Consider the following 18,396-nt stretch of genomic DNA (forward strand, 5'->3'; position numbering starts at 1 on the left):
GGATTGCACAGAGCACTGGGTGTGGTGCAAAAACAATGAATACTGTTAGGCTGAAAAGAAATTTAAAAAAATAATTTAAAAAAAAAAAAAGAAAAGAAAGAAATGTCTCTGGTCGGCAAGGAAAGTGAGGAGATATAAGAGAAGAAACATGCCCAGAGGAGGACTTCATTGCATGATCTCCACATGGGACTCCTCCCTCAGCCCCAAACTTAATATAAACATAACAAATTCACTGCAGTCAGATATCATTCATTGCAATGTTCACATATCAATTGCAGAAAATAAACAACCTCAATCCAGAGCATGTGCTGAGTGTGACAACAGAATTCAGATGTCCTTCAATATGCCCCTGGTAGTAGCACTGAGCCTAGGAAAGAAAGAAAGTGAAATATTTAGGACTGACAAATTTTCTCATGATTTCTTATTTTTATGCTTGCTAGAATTTTCTGAATATTTTCACAGGCTACATGGTTTATATATCAGCATGAGTAAAGTGATATTCAGGAAAAGTCTCCCTATATTTGTCACTTCTATATTAAATACTCTTTTGATTAATATTTGGGATTAATATTTTATACTCTGTTTCCAAAATATTATCCCAGATTTTAGGTTAAATTGCTTTCCAATATATAAATTTAGGTCATCAACTAAAAGACAAAGATTATGAATCTGGATTTCTTTAAAAACCTCATACTCTATTAAAAAAAAATCTAAAATTTAAGGACACAGGAAGATTAAAGAACTAGAAAGCGATATACCATATCAACACAAACCAAAAGGATGATTCTGAAACTATATTAATACAGGAAATGGAGACTTTAAGGCAAGAAACATTGCCAGGTGATAAAGAGGAACATTTCATAATGAAAAGAGTTTCAATTGATCAGAAAGATATAAATATTCCAAATTTGTATTCACTGACTAGAAAGCTTCAAAACAAATAAGCTCAAAATTAAAAAAATAATAAAAGTAGAGAAATGCATAATCATAGTAAAAGACACATTTATGTCAGTAACTGATAAATCAAGCATTCAGAATCTACAGAAGATCTAAACAGCATGTTAGCAACTTAGTATAGGTAAAATACAACCTAGGTTTTATTCTACCTATATTCTTTTTAAAGAATATGTTCTTTTTAAAGAACATAGAACATTTACAAAAATGAAACCATATTCTGGGCCATAAAGCGAGACAAGAAATTTTAAAGAACTGAAATCATACAAAGTTTGATCTCTGAGCACGTACAATTAAGCTAGAGATATAGCAAACGTCATCACAGGGAGAAGATTATGTAATTTCCAAGATTCAATAGTGCTATAAATTTTGGTAGAAACCAGTGTAAGATTTCTAATTAAGACACTGTTTTATAATGGAATGAAAAAGAGGAGGAAGGAGCACGAAAGGAAGCTGATAGCCCTAGCCAATAAAAGTAAAGCAACATGGTGTCCAAATTTAATCTTTCAGCAAATTTTTGTCATGCTAACAATATGCCAGGAATTTTTCTAGGCATTGGGGATAGAACGGTGAATAAAAAGACTAAAATAAAATCCCTCCCTTCGTGAAGATTATTTTGCTAGGGAAACAGAAAATAAATAAAATATATGACACATCATATATTGAAAAGCACCATAATGAAAAATGAAACAGATAAAGTAAGAGAGGACTAAAGGTAAGAGAGCAATTTAAAATCAATAAACAAGAGCATTGAATGACACATTGGACCAGATGGACCTCATAGATATATATACAGAGCATTCCATCCTAAAACGACAGAATACTCATTCTTCTCAAGTGCACATGGAACCTTCTCCAGAATAGACCACATACTGGGTCACAAATCAGGGCTCAACCAATACCAAAAGATGGAGATTATTCCCTGTATATTCTCAGATCACGATGCTTTGAAACTGCAGCTGAATCACAAGGAAAAGTTTGGAACTCAAAAACCTGGAAGCTAAAGACCACCTTGCTTAAGAATGCTTGGATCAACCAGGAGATCAAAGAAGAAGTTAAACATTTCATGGAAACCAATGAGAACGAAGACACTTTGGACCAAAACCTAAGGGATACAGAAAAGGCAGTCCTAAGGGGGAAATACATAGCCATCCAAGCCTCCTTCAAAAAAATTGAAAAATCCAGAATACACCAGCAGTCTCTACACCTTAAAGAACTGGAGAATCAACAACAAATTAAGCCAACCCCAGGCACAAGAAGGGAAATAATCAAGATTAGAGCAGAGATCAATGATATAGAAACCAGAGATACAGTAGAATGTATCAGTGAAACTAGAAGCTTGTTTTCTGAAAGAATCAATAAAATCAATAAACCACTGGCCATACTAATCCAAAAAAAAAAAAGAAAGAGAGAGAGAGAGAAGTCTCAAATTAATAAAATTATGAATGAAAAGGGAGAGATTACAACTAACACCAAGGAAATAGAAACAATCATCAGAAGTTATTATCAACAGTTATATGCCAATAAGTTAAGTAACCTAGATGAAATAGATGCATTCCTGGAAAACTATAAACTCCCAAAATTGAACCAGGAAGAAATTGGCAACATGAATAGACCAATATCTAGTAACAAGATTGAAGCAGTGATCAAAAACCTCCCAAAACACAAGAGCCCAGGACCTGACGGATTCCCTGGGGAATTCTACCAAACTTTCAAAGAAGAAATAACACCTCTTCTCCTGAAGCTGTTTCAAAAAATTGAAACAGAAGGAAAACATCCAGACTCTTTTTATGAAGCCAGCAGTACCCTGATCCCCAAACCAGGTAAAGACCCCAAGAAAAAGGAGAATTTCAGACCAGTATCACTGATGAATATGGACGTTAAGATTCTCAACAAGATCCTTGCAAATAGGATCCAACAGCACATTAAAAAGATTATCCACCATGACCAGATGGGATTCATCCCTGGGTTACAAGGATGGTTCAACATTCGCAAATCAATCATGTGATAGAACAAATCAATAAAAGGAGAGAAGAACCACATGGTCCCCTCAATTGATGCAGAAAAAAGCGTTTGACAAAATCCAGCATCCGTTCCTGATTAAAATGCTTCAAAGTATAGGGGTAGAGGGAAGATTCCTGAACTTCATAAAATCTATCTATGAAAAACCCACAGCAAATATCATCCTCAATGGGAAAAAGCTCTCAGCCTTTCCGTTGAGATCAGGAACATGACAAGGATGCCCACTCTCACCACTCTTGTTCAACATAGTATTAGAAGTCCTAGCAATAGCAATCAGACAACAAAGAGAAATAAAAGGTATCCAAATTGGCAATGAAAAAGTCAAACTCTCTCTCTTTGCAGATGACATGATACTTTATATGAAAAACCCAAGAGTCCACCCCCAAACTACTAGAACTCATACAGCAATTCAGTAATGTGGCAGGATACAAAGTCAATTTACAGAAATCAGTTGCTTTCTCATACATTAACAATGAAAATACAGAAAGGGAAAGTAGAAAATCGATTCCATTTACTATAGCACCAAGAACCATAAGATACCTGGGTATAAACCTAACCAAAGAGGTAAAGGGTATGTACTCGAGGAACTACAGAACACTCATGAAAGAAATTAAAGAAGACACAAAAAGATGGAAGACCATTCCATGCTCTTGGATTGGTAGCATAAACATTGTTAAAATGTCTATACTGCCTAGAGCAATCTATACTTTTAATGCCATTCCGATCAAAATTCCACCAGTATTTTTCAAAGAGCTGGAGCAAATAATCCTAAAATTTGTATGGAATCAGAAGAGACCCCGAGTTGCTAAGGAAATGTTGAAAAAGAAAAACAAAACTGGGGGCATCACATTACCTGATTTCAAGCTTTACTACAAGGCTGTGATCACCAAGACAGCATGGTACTGGCATAAAAACAGACACATAGACCAGTATAACAGAGTAGAGAGCCCAGATATAGACCCTCAACTCTATGGTCAAATAATTTTCGACAAAGTAGGGAAACACACAGTGGAAAAAAAGACAGTCTCTTCAATAAATGGTGCTGGGAAAATTGGACAGCTATACATAGAAGACTGAAACTCGACCATTCTCTTACACCATACACAAAGATAAACTCAAAATGGATAAAAAACCTCAACGTGAGACAGGAATCCATCACAATCCTAGAGGAGAACATAGGCAGTAACCTCTTCAATATCAGCCACAGCAACTTCAAGATATGTCTCCAAAGGCAAAGGAAACAAAAGTGAAAATGAACTTTTGGGACTTCATCAAGATCAAAAGCTTCTGCACAGCAAAGGAAACAGTCAACAACAAAGAGGCAACCCACAGAATGGGAGAAGATATTTGCAAATGACAGTACAAACAAAAGGTTGATATCCAGGATCTATAAAGAACTTCTCAAACTCACACACAAAACAGATAACCATGTCAAAAAATGGGCAGAAGACATGAACAGACACTTCTCCAATGAAGACCTACAAATGGCTATCAGACACATGAAAAAATGTTCATCATCACTAGCCATCAGGGAGATTCAAATTAAAATCACATTTAAGATACCACTTTACACCAGTTAGAATGGCCAAAATTAGCAAGACAGGAAACAACGTGTGCTGGAAAGGATGTGGACAAAGGGGAAACCTCCTACACTGTTGGTGGGAATGCAAGTTGGTGCAGCCACTTTGGAGAACAGTGTGGAGATTCCTTAAGAAACTAAAAACAGGGCACCTGGGTGGCTCAGTTGGTTGAGCGAATGCCTTCAGCTCAGGTCATGATCCTGGACTTCCAGGATCGAGTCCTGCATCGGGCTCCCAGCTCCTTGGGGAGTCCTCTGACCTAATCCTCTCTCCTGCTCTCTCTCACTCATTCTCTCTCAATTAAATAAATAAACTCTTAAAAAAAAAAAAACTAAAAATAGAGCTTCCCTATGACCCTGTAATTGCACTACTGGGTTTTACCCCGAAGATACAGATGTAGTGAAAAGAAGGGCCATCTGTACTCCAATGTTTATCGCAGCAATGGCCACGGTCACCAAACTATGGAAAGAACCAAGATGCCCTTCAGCGGACGAATGGATAAGGAAGATGTGGTCCATATACACTATGGAGTATTATGCCTCCATCAGAAAAGATGAATACCCAACTTTTGTTGCAACATGGACGGGACTGGAAGAGATTATGCTGCGTGAAATAAGTCAAGCAGAGAGAGTCAATAATCATATGGTTTCACTTATTTGTGGAGCATAACAAATAGCATGGAGGACAAGGGGAGATGGAGAGGAGAAGGGAGTTGAGGGAACTTGGAAGGGGTGATGAACCATGAGAGACTATGGACTCTGAAAAACAGGGCGCCTGGGTGGCTCAGTGGGTTAAGCCGCTGCCTTCGGCTCAGGTCATGATCTCAGGGTCCTGGGATCGAGTCCCGCATCGGGTTCTCTGCTCCGCGGGGAGCCTGCTTCCTCCTCTCTCTCTGCCTGCCTCTCTGCCTACTTGTGATCTCTCTGTGTCAAATGAATAAATAAAATCTTTATAAAAAAAAAATCTGAGGGTTCTGAAGGGGTCGGAGTGGGAGGTTGGGGAGCCAGGTGGTGGGTATTATGGAGGGCACGTATGGCATGGAGCACTGGGTGTGGTGCATAAACAATGAATTCTGTTACACTGAAAAGAAATTAATTTAAAAAATTAAATAAATAAAATAGAATAGGAGCCAGTAATTTTAAGCAAAGACCTTAAGGAAAGAGAATCTTGGGAAAGAGCTAGCATCTGGATCAAGGAAAATAGAAAGTAATCCTGGAAGAAGAACATGTCTGGTATGTTGAAGAACAGCAAGGAGACCAATATAGTTGGAACAGAATACCAAGTTAGGCAGTTATAGGAAATGAGGTCAGTTAGGTAAAGAGGACCAGACTGTATAAAGGCTGTAGGATATTGAAATGACTTTGGCTCTCATTTTGTGAACAGGAGGTCATACGAGGGTTCTGAGTGGAGAAACAATGTGTCTAGGCTCTAACAGGACTGATCTTTTTGGTCATGTTGAAAACTGACTAAGGGGATGGACAAGGTATAGAAACAAGATTATTCAAGAAGTTATGGCAATAATCTAAGAATTTACTTGGAAAAGAGTGTTATCAGGATGGAGACAGGGGAAGTGGATGGATGTGGCTATCTAATTTAAAGGGTAGGGTCATTATTGATGGAGTGATGGGGGAAAAAAGAAAAGGTTTAAAATATTGTGTTCAGTATTTGTGTTTGCTTTTATTAGTCTTTAATTTATATTCATTTATTCAACAAAATATAAACTAATTAACTAAATGGTATCTCTGTTCTATGCAGAATAGAAGCCTTAGTCCATCTAGTTTGTCTTTAACTTACCAAGATTTCAGGAAAGGCTAATAATGAGGGAAATGAGGCAATAACCTGATCCTTAAATATATCCCTTATGAATACAGTATTCTGTATTAGGAAAACATTTAATCAATGTAAAAAAGATTTTAAAAATCTGTAAAATATAGAACTTAAATCTTACCTGAATATCTGAAGGATGAGAATTCACAGATCCTTGGTTATACAAATAAACCATAAAATTATGTGCTAAAAAATACCTGAATATTAAAAATGAGATAATATTAAAAGTTATTCTTTTTTGAAACATATAAAGCAGTGTTCAGCAAACTAATGCCCTTGGGCCAAATCTGGCCTACTCTGTCTTTGTAAATAAAGTTTTATTGGAACACAACCACACCCATCAATTTATGTATGGTCCATGGCTGTTTTTAAGTTAAAACAGCAAAGCTGAGTCATTTTAACAGAGATAGTATGGTTCTCAAAGTCTGAAATATTTGCTCTCCAGGCCTGGACCTTTATAGTAAGTCTGCAAACCGAACAAAGGTAGTATTTTCTTTTGACATAAATATATAGTTTATATTCAAAGAAATACACACTCAAAATAATTTTCCTATTTTAATGAACTCCTTTATTTTATTTTAATGAACTCCTTTAAAATAAGAAGGGACTACAAGATGAGAAAAAAGGCATTTTAAAATTTGCAAAAATATAAACCACATGTAGGATTATGAAAGTTCCCCATTCTTTCATTCCTTCTAAAATTTCACTACCATGCATATATATTACCTTTATAATGAAGTAGAAAAGTATTGTTTAAAAGACATATTAATCTGAATGTAGATACTGAAACTACAAATCTGAGTTCAACCTTCTCTGGTATCACTCCCTATACTTATTATCCTATTCCCTCACCTCGTGGTTACTCCTCAATCTAATGTAACATAACTAGACCACCTAGACTAGCTAGTTAGGAATCCTCCACTAAAAGTGATCTTCTACAGGTAACTAATAACCTCCTAGATGTCAAATCCAAAATGCAGTTTGAAGTCAAATAAAAGTACTCTGACACAGACATACTATTGATCACAATTCCCTTCTTTAAGCCATCTACTCTTCAACTTCAATCATACTATTTCCACCTGGCTTCCCTAATATCTTTCCGTATACTTTAAGAGTCCCTTCATCTGGGTCCTTATTTCTTCTCTTAAGTGTTTCCATGGCATTCACCTCTGGGTTGTTCTTCCTTCTCATCTTTGATATTCACTCCTTCCTCTACAGGTTTATCTTGTTCATTTCTGGTGCTTCATTTATACCTACATAAATAGATGGCTTTGAAATTCACATTCACATTCTAAACTGTCAACTGGACATTTCCCTTAGGATATCCTACAAGCACTTCATATCTAATTTTTTCAAAATTGAGCCCACATTTCCCCTGACTCAGATCTGTTCCTCTTCTCCTTCACTGCTACACCAAATCTCTGCTATCACTAAATCCAGTGTTACCTAATCTTTTTCCTGTCACCTCAGTATATATCTCAAAAGGAAAAAAATTCCCTACCTCTACATAGTTCTGCTTTCTGCTATTTCTCATAGAAGTTATTTGTAATATCTTCCTAATTATCACTATGCATAATAGTGATAATCATAATCATTATGCAAGTAATTTCCCAAAACAATACACCCATGTTTTCCCACCTTCTAAACTCCAGTCCCTAATATTCTTACCACTGTTAACAGTCCTGATAAGATGTTCAAATGCACTGAGTACTCTCACTTTCCCTCTTACACACTTGAAAAGATCTTTGAGTTGCTATTTACCATATTCTTCCCTTCTGTCTACAGAAGTTGGTTAACTCTTCTTTTACTCAATCCTATTCTTTGGCATTTTATACAATAAATAGCTTGTTTATACATCTCTAAGAAAATTCCCTCCAGCCTAAAAACTTTGTTTCTTCCTTCTTAAAAAGCATTCATCTGCACTTGTTTCTTCTTTTTCTGCCGAACATTTTTGAAAAAGTTATTTATAACTTACTATCTTAAGTTTCTCACAATCCACCTCTCCCTAATACCATATAGTCTAGTTCTATCAAAATTTAACTGAAATTATCCTATTCAAAGTCACAAACTAATTCTAAGCCAACTTTTCTCTACATGAGAGACATTTCCATTGTTTCCTGGTTTCCATGAGAGAATTAAACCCTGCAGAAAGTTATTTCAATTACTTTTTCAGTTCTCTGAGGGAAGTACACAGCTAGCACTATTTTTCATAAACTCTCACAAGTATATAGTCTCATTCCATAATAAATTCCTTATTCCAGGCCTGTCTCTCTGATCAAATCCTGATAAACTTACAGACTTACTTCTTATTCCAACATTCTGCCCTGATTATATAGGTCTTTCTGGTTCTGTCAACAACATAAGATCATATAGATTAATCTTCATGGGGGAGGCCTTATTTTTTTTCTGTTCCCCTCTATTCACAAAAGACTACCTGAGGCATTAGGACCAAAAATTAAATTAATTCTCAGGAAAGCATCTGTTGAAACAACTAAAATGTTTAATAACAACTACATTAATTATTTTTAACTCTCCATTTTTATTTTAAGTAAATAAATTCATATCAACAAAATGAAATACAAAACTAAATAAATAAAAATTACCTTTGCTTAAGATGTACAGTGTATGGCTTCTCATCTATTGTAATAGTATAGGATATCTGTTCCTAGAGAATCCAGAACAAATGAAATGAAGATTCATGAAACAGCAGCAAAACAATAATTTTGTATCAATCAGTCCCTCCAAACATTCCCTAAAATGTCTTGACTAAAATGTCTCAGACTATATATGATTTAAAATATGCAAAAAATATTAAAAATAATATTATGTATTTATTATATAACCCAATTTCTACAAAAATAAGCCTAACATAAGAATTTATATGGGATCAGAAATCTATATATAACTATATATAACTGAATTTTAACTTCTGAAATTAGAGACCACATGTTATGCTATAATTTCTATGTAGGTGGCACCATTGGGATAATAAGACATCCTATATCAGCAAAGTTTATTCTATCAGGCACAAAGATATTTAACTGTTTTCTTAAAATGTATTGCCTCATTCCTATATTTTGAAGTAGAAAATTCTTGAACAAAATTTGGTATTGTTTTTTACTCTATCACTACTATCAAGTTAAAACATGGATAACAATAAGTTGCAATATCACTAAGTTGCTGAAGCTGAGTGATGAGATTTTATCCAACTCAGAGAACATGTAAAAAGCAAGAGTTAGCGCATCACTGAAAAGAAAACATAAGCATATAAAAACCAAAAAGACACAAATACCAGAACACAGAAAAAGATAAAGCTTCTAGGATTTGTGACTGTCAGCTCTCCCACCCACAAAAACCCCATAAGGGGCAACACAGAGATAGCCTGGTAGTTTGAAGTCCCTGAAACTCCAACAAACAGACTGTGGATAGATATCTGGTCTCACTGCAGACCCTTCCCACCAACAAGAACTTCTTGGGGGACAACACAGGCAGAACAGCACCCTGCAGTGTGCTGAGACTGCAGTCCTGGCAAACATCTGGTCTGCTCAATTCAAGTCCAAGGTGGCCCCAGACTGACCGCTTCACAAAAGAGGGACCAAGCATTCCCCACAAAAGGAGAAAAGAAACACTGCAGACAACTGGACATAAGGCATATGCCTCTCAGTCACATTAGGACACATACAACATACATAGGTGACACCGATGGAGCACCAGGTTCTGGTAAATAGGGGACATCGCACTTTAGGGCACTACAGCACCTCTTCATAAAGCCACTACTTTCCAGAGCAGAAGTAGTTGACTTTCCCAACACACAGAAACAGAAACAAAGAGACAAAATGAGAAGACAGAAAAGTATATCTCAAATGAAAATAAACAAGCTAATAAATTCACAGCAAAAGAGCTAAATGAAATGAAGATAAGCAATATGCCTGAAAGAGAATTCAAAGTAATGCTCATAAAGATACTCACTGGATTTAAGAAGATCTCCATTAGAACTTAAACAAAGAAACAGAAAATATAAAAAGAACCAATCTGGTATGAAGAACTCAATAACAGAGGGACGCCTGGGTGGCTTAGCTGGTTAAGCGGCTGCCTTCGGCTCAGGTCATGATCCCAGCGTCCTGGGATCGAGTCCCACATCGGGCTCCTTGCTTGGCAGGGAGCCTGCTTCTCCCTCTGCCTCTGCCTGCCACTCTGTCTGCCTGTGCTTGCTCTCGCTTCTCTCTCTATGACAAATAAAAAAATAAAAAATCTTTAAAAAAAAAAAAAAAAAAGAACTCAATAACAGAAATTTAAAATACACCAGAGGGAATAATAAACAAGAGGAAGGAGAAGAAGAAACCAGAAAACCAGGAGACAGAGTAATGGAAAGCAATCAAGCTTAACAGCAGAGAGTAAAAGAATAATAAAAAATAATAATAGTATAACAAGTACAACAGCATTAGCATTATAGGAATCCCAGAAGGAGCAGAGAGAGAGAAAAGAGGGAAGAAAACATATTCAAGGAAATAACAAAGGAAAAAGTCACTAACCTGGGAAATAGAAATCCAGATCCAGGAATCAGAGAGAACCCCCAACAAAATCAACCCAAAGGGGTCTACACCAAGACATGTAATAATTAAAATGGCACAAAGAAGTGAAGAGAATTTTAAAAGCACTAAGAGAAAACAGTTATATACAAGGGCAATCTCAGAAAGTTATCAGGTGATTTATCAGCAGAAACTTTGTAGGCCAAAAGAGACTGGCATGATATATTTAAAGTGCTAAAAGGAAAAAAAAAAAATCTGCAGCCAAGAATACTCTATCCAGCAAGGATATCATTCAAAATAAGAGGAGAGATAAATAGTTTCCCAGATGAACAAATGTTAAGGGATTTACCACCACTAAATCAGCCATTCAAGAAATGATAAAGAAAATACTTTTGCTAGGTACCCAATCATTGTGGATATTAGTAAGATGTCAGAATTAGAGTTCAGAATGATAATTATAAAGATGATAGCTGGACTTGAAAAATCATAGATGATACTAGCGAATACCCTTCTGGAGAAATAAAAGAACTAAAATCTAACCAAGCTGAAATCAAGAAAAGCTATTAATGAGGTACAATCAAAACTAGAGGCTCGATGGAGGAGAGGGAAGATGGCAGAGAAGTAGGAGACCCTGTTTCAACCAGTTCCCTAAAGTGAACTAAATATCTACCAGAACACTCTGAACACCCATGAAATCAGCCTGAGATATAAGATTATATACTTCTGGATCTCTACACGGACAGAAGACATCAGTGGAGAGGTAAAGACGAGTGGGAATGCTCGGACTAATATCCGAGGATAAACAGAAAGGAGAGGGAGCCACCAGAAGCCACCCATTGAAAAGTAATACTCCAATATGAAAGTACCCTGTGATTGGGGACCAGCATTAACTTCAAGTCTGGTCAAAAGCACTCAAAAGAGCAAAAGGTCTTAAGGGGTAACTGGTAATCAGGCAGTCACGGGCATGGGCCCAGGATGGTCACCATTGGCGACCTCCTATGCCAGAGAAAGTCCAGCAGAGCCTCCAGTCCATGGTCCCTGAGTCGCTGACTTTCCACTGCTTACACCACTGCTTGGCTGGGCCTTAGAGAGTTGCTGACTTTCCACTGCTTACACCACTGCCTGCCAGTGCCTGAGAGAGTCTGGTGTGGGTGCCAGCTGGCAGTCTCTGGGCCCGCAGCCTTCTGAGACCAGCCTTGGGGTCTGAACACTCCCAGTCCATACCTAAGAAACCCAGTGTGATCTCCAGTCAGGATACCTCAGCTGGAAGCCTTCCGTGACCTGCACGACCATGCGGTCTGAGAGTCCCTGGCGTGGGATGCACTCCAGACAGCAGTCCCGACAAATGCAGCCACCAGAAGTGGGCTCCCTGGACCAATATAGCTCGCGGCTTTAGTGGCACAAGGATGAAAAGACAAGTGGGGGGCCTCGGGTGACTGAGACAGTGGCTGCGGATGTGTACCATCTGTGGGAAGAGTCAGCAGAGTCTGCAGAAGGGGAGTCTGTGCGTTCCTGACCATCAAGAGAGGAACAGTCTAAGGCTTCTCTCTGAGGCAGAAGTCTAGGTGCAGACAGATTTTTATTTTTCTCTGACCCTCTGAAAAACTGCAAAAAGCTGCCAATGAACAAAAACCTCCAGAGAACAAAAGCCTGAAAAACTAGTTTCCATAGAGGCCAGCCCCTTGATAGCCTGTAGGGCTACTCAACCAGAACAATATTAACTGGAAAACAATGTAGTAGTCCCCTCCCCCAGAAAACAAGACAAAAGAACAAGAGAACAATCACCACAGGGTCCACATAAAACTGTAAAACAACATCAGGGGAAAACAATATATTAAGCTCCCCATATTGCCCTAAAACCTGTATATTTCATAAATACAACCTTTTTTCCTAATTCGTTCTCACAATTCTGTCTTTTACTTTATTAACCTACTTACCATTACAGTTAGAGGTTTAACACAACATATTCCATAATAACTTTTTAACTTGAACTTTTTTCAATACAAATACCTGTATTCCGTTTTCTTTTTCTTTGCTTTTGTTTTAATATACATATAGATATAAGCTTCAAGGTAATCCTATTTCCTTATTCAATACTACCCCTATATATAAACCAGTTTTAATTTCCCTGTATCTCTGGAAAGTTGAGTCCTTTAACAAAGATAACAAGACACACCCAGGAAGAACCAAAAAAACTTCTTCACTTCTTCATTGAGGATTTATAACCATCCTCCCATCTTTTTCTTCTGTCAGGGTTTCTGTGTATTTGCTTTCATTCTAGTATTACATAAATCTTATTCTTGGAGTTCATTTTGGCTAAGTTCTTCTATTTTTTTCTTCTCATTTACTTTTGTCGGGCTCTATTTGTTTATGTATCATATAATCTTGCTTTGGGGACTCATTTTGGCTGGATTTTCTCTCTCTTTTTTTTTTTCTCTCTTTCTCTTTCTTTTTCATATTTCTTTCTTTTTGGTGGTGACTTCCAACTTCTCCGAAATTTTCCAGGGTTCATCTTGCCTGGATTGTGGCTGATATATTCAGCTATACATCCCTTCAACTACCACTCACCAAAATGACAGGGAGGAGGAAACTAAACAGAGGAATAATTCAGAGACTGTGCTCTCTCCCACAGAACTATTGGATATGGACATAAACAGTATGTCAGAAAGGGAATTCAGGGTAACAATTAACCAGGCAATGGTTAGAGAAAACCATTAGAGACAACATACAATCTCTAAGGGCAGAAGTGAGAGCCAATCTGGCAGAAGTTAAAAATGCTATTGATGAGATCCAATCTAATCTAGATTTTATTTATTTATTTGACAGACAGAGATCCCAAGTAGGCAGAGAGGCAGGCAGAGACAGAGGAGGAAGCAGGCTCCCCGCTGAGCAGAGAGCCCGATGCAGGGCTCGATCCCAGGACCCTGGGATCATGACCTGAGCCGAAGGCAGAGGCTTTAACTCACTGAGCCACCCAGGTGCCCCAATCCAATCTAATCTAACTACTCTAACAGCTATATACTCTATTCAGGCAGAAGACAGAATTAGTGATCTAGAGGGCAAACTGATAGAGAAGAAGGATCAGGAGGAGGCCTGGAACAAACAGCTTAGAAGCCATGAAAACAGAATTAGGGAAATAAATGATGACACAAAACATTCCAATGTCAGAATTATTGGGGTCCCTGGGCGGGGTGGGGGGGGCGCAGAGAAGGAAGACTAGAAGATATAGTTGAACAAATTCTGGATGAAATTTCCATGATCTGGGGAATAGAACAAGTGGTCGTGTCCTAAATGCAGAAAGGACACCCTCCAAGGTCAACAAATCTAGAAAGACCTCCAGGCACTTAATTGTGAAATTCACAAATCATAATTTTAAACAAGAGATCTTTTCTAAAATATTTTATTTATTTATTTGAGAGAGAGAGAGAATGAGAGGGGAGAAGGTCAGAGGGAGAAGCAGACTCCCCATGGAGCTGGGAGCCCAATGTGGGACTCAATACCAGGACTCCAGGATCATGACCTGAGCCAAAGGAAGTCACTTAACCAACTGAGCCACTCAGGTGCCCTAAACAAGAGATCTTAAGGGAAGGTAGGGGAAAGAAATTCCTTACATACAGAGAAAGACCCATTAGAATAACAACAGACCTGCCCACAGAAACCTGACAAGCCAGAAAGGCCTGGCAAGACATATTCAGGGCACTAAACGAGAAGAACAAGCAACCAAGAATACTTTATCGAGCAAGGCTGACATTCAGAATGGATGGAGACATAAAGATCTTCCAAGATGGGCAAGGTTTAAAAGTTTGTGAGCACCACGTCAGCACTACAAGAAATATTAAGGGGGAGGGTTCTATAAAAGAAGAAAGAACTCAAGAGTGACATAGAACAGAAATTTACAGACACAATTTATAGAAACAAGGACTTCTCAGGCAACATGATGTCACTAAAAACTTATGTTTCAATAATCATTCTCAATGTAAACAGCCTAAATGCGCCCATAAAAAGGCACAGGGTTGCAAACTGGATAAAATGACAGAACCTGTCCATATGCTTTCTACAAAAGACACACTGGAACCTAAAAATACATCCAGACTGAAAATGAAGGAGCAGAGAACCATCTTTCATGTCAATGTGCCTCAAAAGAAAGCTGGGGTAGTGATTCTCATATCAGATAAATTAGATTTTAAGCTAAAGACTGCGGTCAGAGATACAGAAGGATGCTACATCATTCTTAAAACATCTATCCAACAAGAAGATCTAACAATTATAAATATTTATGCCCCCAATATGGGAGCAGCCAACTACATAAGCCAACTGTTAATTAAAGAGTCATATTGACATGAATACATTAATAGTAGAGGATCTTAACACACCACTCTCGTAATAGGCAGATTGTCCAAGCAGAAAATCACTAAAGAAACAAGAGCATTGAATGACACATTGGACCAGATGGACCTCATAGATATATACAGAACATTCCACCCTAGAACAGCAGAATACTCATTCTGATCAAGTGCACATGTAACATTCTCAAGAACAGACCACATACTGGGTCACAAATCAAGGATCAACAGATAACAAAAAACTGAGATTATTCCCTGCATATTCTCAGACCACAGTGCTTTGAAACTGGAACTCAACCACAAGAAAAAGCTTGGAAGGAATTCAAACAAATGGAAGCCAAATACCCCCTTGCTTAAGAATGTTTGGATCAACCAGGAAGTCAAAGAAGAACTTAGACAACTCATGGAAACCAATGAGAATGAAGACACTTCAGACCAAAACCTCTGGGATACAGCAAAGGCAGTCCTAAGGCGGAAATACATAGCCATCCAAGTCTCCCCCAAAACAACTGAAAAATCCAGAATACACCAGCTGTCTCTATACCTTAAAGAACTGGAGAATTGGGCGCCTGGGTGGCTCAGTGGGTTAAGCCACTCCCTTCGGCTCAGGTCATGATCTCAGGGTCCTGGGATTGAGTCCTGCATCAGGCTCTCTGCTCAGCAGGGGGCCTGCTTCCCTTCCTCTCTCTCTGCCTGCCTCTCTGCCTACTTGTGATCTCTCTCTGTCAAATAAATAAATAAAATCTTTAAAAAAAGAAAAAAGAACTGGAGAATCAACAACAAATTAAGCCAACCCCAGGCACAAGAAGGGAAATAATCAAGATTAGAGCAGAGAGGAAAATCTTTAAAAAAAAAGAACTGGAGAATCAACAACAAATTAAGCCAACCCCAGGCACAAGAAGGGAAATAATCAAGATTAGAGCAGAGATCAATGAGATAAAAACTAGAGATATAGTATAACATATCAACGAAACTAGAAGATGGTTTTTTGACAGAAACAATAAAATCGATAAACATTGGCCAAACTAATGCAAAAGAAAAGAGAGAGGACCCAATGAATGAAATGGACAGAATGAAAAGGACAGAAACAATCATCAGAAATTATTATCAACAGTTATATGCCAATAAGTTAAGTAACCTAGATGAAATAGATGCATTCCTGGAAACCTCTAAACTTCCAAGACTGAAACAGGAAGAAACTGACAACCTGAATAGACCAATATCTAGTAACGAGATTGAAGCAGTGATCAAAAACCTCCCAAAATACAAGAGCCCAGGACCCTGGGGAATTCTACGAAACATTCAAAACAAGAAATAATACCTATTCTCCTGAAGCTGTTTCAAAAATAGAAACAGAAGGAAAACTCCCAGACTCTTTCTATGAAGCCAGCATTACCCTAATCCCCAAACCAGGTTAAGACCCCATCAAAAAGGAGAATTTCAGACCAATATCACTGATGAATGTGGATGCCAAGATTCTCAAGAAGAATCTGGCTATTAGGATCCAACAGTACATTAAAAAGATTGATCACCATGACCAGGTGGGATTTATCCCTGGGATGCAAGTGTGGCTCAACATTCGCAAATCAATCAATGTGATAGAACAAATCAATAAGAGAGAAGAGAAGAACCACATAGTTCTTGACAAAACATGTCAACATGTCGACATGGTCCTCTTAACTAAAGCAGAAGAAATATTTGACAAAATACAGCATCCATTCCTGGTTAAAACTATTCAAAGTATAGGCATTGAAGGAACATTCCTCAACTTCATAAAATCTATCTATGAAAAACCCATAGTGAATACATTTTCAATGAAGAAATGCTGACAGCCTTTCCTTTGAGATCAGGAACATGACAAGGATGCCTACTCTCATCACTATTGTTCCACATAGTACTAGAATTCCTAGCCTCAACAATCAGACAACATAAATAAAAGGTATTCAAATTGGCAAAGAAGAAGTCAAACTCTCTCTCTTCGCAGATGACATGTTACTTTATATGGAAAACCCAAAAGACTCCACCTCCAAACTACTAGAACTCATACAGCAATTCAGTAACGTGTCAGGATACAAAATATATGCACAGAAATCAGTTGCTTTCTTATACACGAACAATGAAAATATAGAAAGGGAAACAAGAGAATCGATTCCATTTACTCCAGCACCAAGAACCATAAGATACCTTGGAATAAACCTAAACAAAAAGTAATAGGATCTGTACTCAAGGAACTACAGAACACTCATGAAACAAATTGAAGAAGATGCAAAAAGATGGAAAAGTATTCCATGTTCATGGTTTGAAAGAATAAACATTGTTAAAATGCCTATACTGCCCAGAGCAATGTACACTTTCAATGCCATCCCGATCAAAATTCCACCAGCATTTTTCAAAGTGCTAGAACAAGCAATCCTAAAATTTGTATGGAATTAGAAAAGATCCCAAATTCCTAAGGAAATGTTGAAAAAGAAAAACAAAGCTGGGGCATCACATGCCTAATTTCAAGCTTTACTACAAAGCTGTGATCACCAAGACAGCATGGTACTTGCACAAAAACAGACACACAGATCACATATGGTCAAATAATATTCAACAATGCAGGAAAAAATATCCAGTCAGAAAAGAACAGTCTCATCAATAAATGGTGCTGGGAAAATTGGACACCTATGAATAGAAGAATGAAACTTGACTATTCTGACACCATACACAAAAATAAATTCAAAATGGATAAAAGACCTCAGTTTGAGGGAGGAATCTAACAAAATCCTAGAGAAGAACATAGCAGTAACCTCTCTGACAGTGGCCACAAACTTCTTTCAAGACATGTCTCCAAAGGCAAAGGAAATAAAAGCAGAAATGAACTTTTGGGACTTCATCAAGATAAAAAGCTTCTGCACAGCAAAAGGAACAGTCAATAAAACAAACAGGCAACCCACAGAATGGGAAAGTATCACAAATGACACTACAGATAAAGGACTGATATCCAAGATCTATTAAGAACTCCTCAAACTCAACACCCAAAAAACAGATAATCACATCTAAAAATGGGCAGAAGACATGAACAGACACTTCTCCAAAGAAGACATTCAAATGGCTAACAGACACATTGAAAAATGCTCATCATCATTAGCCATCAGGGAG

At 37.6% G+C, this 18,396-nt stretch overlaps 1 protein-coding gene across 11 annotated transcripts in view; it reads right to left on the reverse strand.

Annotated features, from left to right (window-relative positions):
* LOC116581844 (disintegrin and metalloproteinase domain-containing protein 32-like) overlaps window positions 1-18,396 on the reverse strand; it is a 195,478-nt gene that overhangs the window by 145,752 nt on the left and 31,330 nt on the right. For all 11 annotated transcript variants that reach the window (XR_004282259.1, XR_004282260.1, XM_032329135.1 and 8 more), the window contains 3 exons: window positions 8,987-9,048; window positions 6,505-6,580; window positions 291-367 (listed from right to left, as the gene is read on the reverse strand). Coding sequence is in view for 9 of the 11 variants with exons in the window: in XM_032329135.1 (XP_032185026.1) it covers window positions 291-367; window positions 6,505-6,580; window positions 8,987-9,048 (215 nt within the window). In the remaining 2 variants the exon portion in view is untranslated. The remainder of the gene's footprint in view (window positions 1-290; window positions 368-6,504; window positions 6,581-8,986; window positions 9,049-18,396) is intronic.

This window comes from Mustela erminea, chromosome 21 (genome assembly GCF_009829155.1).
Source record: "Mustela erminea isolate mMusErm1 chromosome 21, mMusErm1.Pri, whole genome shotgun sequence".
Classification (NCBI taxonomy): Eukaryota; Metazoa; Chordata; class Mammalia; order Carnivora; family Mustelidae; genus Mustela; species Mustela erminea.